The 3,099-nt window shown below is 50.2% G+C and overlaps 1 protein-coding gene across 1 annotated transcript in view; it reads left to right on the top strand.

Annotated features, from left to right (window-relative positions):
* Nucleotides 1-647: 647 nt before the first annotated feature.
* Nucleotides 648-3,099, top strand: part of ATP2A2 (ATPase sarcoplasmic/endoplasmic reticulum Ca2+ transporting 2) — a 60,372-nt gene continuing 57,920 nt past the window's right edge. Inside the window, exons 1-3 of the mRNA XM_007938261.2 lie at nt 648-765; nt 1,446-1,463; nt 1,548-1,630. Coding sequence (XP_007936452.2) covers nt 648-765; nt 1,446-1,463; nt 1,548-1,630 — 219 coding nt within the window. The remainder of the gene's footprint in view (nt 766-1,445; nt 1,464-1,547; nt 1,631-3,099) is intronic.

A 3,099-nucleotide genomic window follows, 5' to 3' on the forward strand; every position in this document is an offset into this window, starting at 1 on the left:
CCCGCGCCGCGCTGGGCGCTCTCGGCCAATGAGCGGCGTCCACATGCCGCGGCAGCGGCGAGAGGGGAGGCAGCGGCCGATAAATGCTATTAGAGCAGCCGCCGCGGAGCCGTCCCCGACGCCACCTCCTTCTCCTCCGCCGCAGTTCCCTCCGCCGCTGTTAGGGGTGCGGGGCTGAGGGAGCAGGGCGAGCGCGCCGCTCACCATCCAGCCGGCTCGCCTATATCGCTCAGTTCGGCCCTCTGGGGTCGGCCGGCGCCCCCTACTGCGGCCCGGGCAGGGCGGCGGATTGCCTGAGGAGAGCGGGAGGGGGTCGGGGCTGCGGCCTGCGCTGCCCGTGGGCAGTTGAGGGCGAAGGAGGCCCTCCCTTCTGCCGAGGGTCGAAGGGCCAGTGTCACCCAGCCCGTCAGTGCGGGCACCGGCGCGGGCGGGCCGCGAGTGGGGCGGTTGTCGGGGGAGGGGGCGCGGGGTGATTCAGCGCCCGCCCGGGAGGCGGAAGCGGCCGGAGGAGGAGGCGGGGGAGAGGCCGCGAGATCCGCCAGTGTGCTCCTGGGCGCCCGGGGTGGCACGAGCCGGCAGCGGCCCGAGGGCGAAGCTGAGGCGAGGAGGCCTTGGGGACGTGAGAGGACGGCCGGGCCCCCGCCACTATGGAGAACGCGCACACAAAGACGGTGGAGGAGGTGTTGGGCTACTTCGGCGTCAACGAGAGCACGGGACTGAGCCTGGAACAGGTCAAGAAGCTCAAGGAGAGATGGGGTTCCAACGGTAGGTGCCGCGGCCGGACTGCCGGCTCCGCGCGGGCCCGAGCGCTGGGGAAGATGGCTGACCCGGCCCGGCCGCGTGGGGCTCGGCTCAGCGCCCGCCGGGGGCTAAAAAGTAGATCAAGGCCGGGAGAGTGGCTGCGACGGGGCGCCCCGTCGGGTCCTGCGTATCCGGGCTCGACCCTTGGCGTTTGAAGCCCTTGACCTTCCCGGCGCGCAGCTAGTGCTGTGGCCCAGATGGACGGAGGGACGAGGTCCCTGCGGCCGGGCCGAGCCCTGCAACAAGACTTCTTCTCGTCACCAGCCGCTTTTTGAGGCGGCGTTGTTGGGAAAGCTGCTGCCTGTTCTCGGACTCCCCAAAGTTACACATCTGGCAGAAGTGATGACATAGCTGAACCGATTGCTTATTTCAGGAGACCTGTTTGGTGGCAATGCTTTTCCTCTGTCGGGTTAGACGTGACAGCGACAGGTTAAAAAGAGAAGAAGTATTGCATTTTAGTACGGTTTTTATTGGGGAGAAAAAACAGAAAGATTGAATCTTCATGTATCTTAAGTCTTTTTCGAAGACAGGGATGTTTATAACATGAGCAATTCTTTTTACAAAGGCAGAGTACTAAAATGTTTTTGTTTTTGTTTTCCTACCCGCTGTCGATACGTTGCTTGTCGAATTTCTACATTCTACAGAGTTACCTGCTGAAGAAGGTAGGTCATCTTAAAATGCCCTCCCCCCCTTTTGTGTGCTGGTGTTAAGATGATAGTTACAACAGATACATTTGTTTCTAACAGGAAAAACCTTGCTGGAACTTGTGATTGAGCAGTTTGAAGACTTACTAGTTAGAATTTTATTGCTGGCAGCGTGTATATCTTTTGTAAGTATGAAGAAATTTATTTTTCCTCAAAAAAAAAAAAAGTTGAGCATATTACATAGTTGAAAAACCAATAAACAGTGGTGTTCACTGGATGAAAATGTTTTTGGCGATTTGTGCTGTCTGCATGGTCTGCATGGTTGGTTGTTTTCTAAGATATTTTCAAATTAGAACCCTTCATGTTCAGAAAATAATAAATGGATGCCTGACATAGGGCTTTAGAAATTGTTCCCAAATGTGGCAGGGTCTTAGGAATTCTTGTGTTGTAGTCAGCTTTCAGTACCAAAAGGGTCTTCATTGGGAGGCCTTTTCCCTTTGAGGTTCTTCCATTGTCATCATGCGGTAAGATCATACTAAGATGATGTTGGGCTCTTTGTAGTCTGTAAATAGAACTTACAAAAGGAATATTCTAGTTGCTTTCCCTTCCTGGTAATGGCAAGGTGACAATTGTTCTGACAGTGACAAGAATGATGACGGCCATGATGGCACCACTGTTGACCAAATTTGGTCACTGACCTTTAGGGTAGTATATTTATCTAAATTGGACCCCTGTCTTGAGTGACTCCTGGGTATAGAGAACAAGATTTAGTACAGTTGGTTCTGGATCTTAAGAAATAAAACAGCATGGTGTTTTTTCTTGTTCTGCATGTGCTTACCCGCTCGTGTCTTGGGTGGTTGGTAAGAAACGTGAAATGCAGAGAAGTCCAGTGGAAAGGTTGGGGAGGTGGTGTGAGAAGATATTTCTAGGTTATTAAATTTTTTCTGTTCACTATTTATATTTTATTGCATTTTTTCATCTTGGGCCATACACTTTTTTGGTAGATTTCCTAAAAATGTTCATGAACCAGGATGCAGATGTTCCTAATCCTAACAGCATGCTATGCCTTTTGTTCTTAAATTAGTTACAGCATTTTATTCTTACAAAAGCCATGATGGGAAGTGAAGTTCATCTCAGGCAATACTTTTTCAGGCTTCACAAAATTGATACAGCTTCAAAGCTTCATTTTTGTATGTTTGTAAGTATGCAAGCCTCAGGGACCTACCTCAGTTTTTATGACAATCATAGGCTAGAGGGCTGTTTTGAGAATTAAAGAAACAAAGCAGTGGGTATTTAATTAGTTAGGTGAGGGAAAGGATTGCTTTTATATTTATAAGTAGACAGTAGGAAGAGGTGACCATCTGGTGTAATTTGGTACATAAATTTTGCTGTGACACTTAGCCAAGTGATGTATAGCCATTAATTCAGTCTCCAGTACAAGAGTCTTTTATAAGGCTTTCATTGACTAAAATTGAGAGTGTCACATGGCAAACCATTTAGCATACTGAATCACGCCACACTTTGCATGCACGTGTACGTGTGTGTCTGTCTTTGATTTACAGTCATTTTATAACTGTTACCCACCCCTGAGTAAATGCTGCTTTACCGATTAAGACAAATGAGTGGACCTGTGTGATTAGCTGCGGTTGCACTG

The sequence above is a fragment of the Orycteropus afer genome, unplaced genomic scaffold (assembly GCF_000298275.1).
Source record: "Orycteropus afer afer isolate SDZICR_OR568_19922 unplaced genomic scaffold, OryAfe1.0 scaffold00048, whole genome shotgun sequence".
Classification (NCBI taxonomy): Eukaryota; Metazoa; Chordata; class Mammalia; order Tubulidentata; family Orycteropodidae; genus Orycteropus; species Orycteropus afer.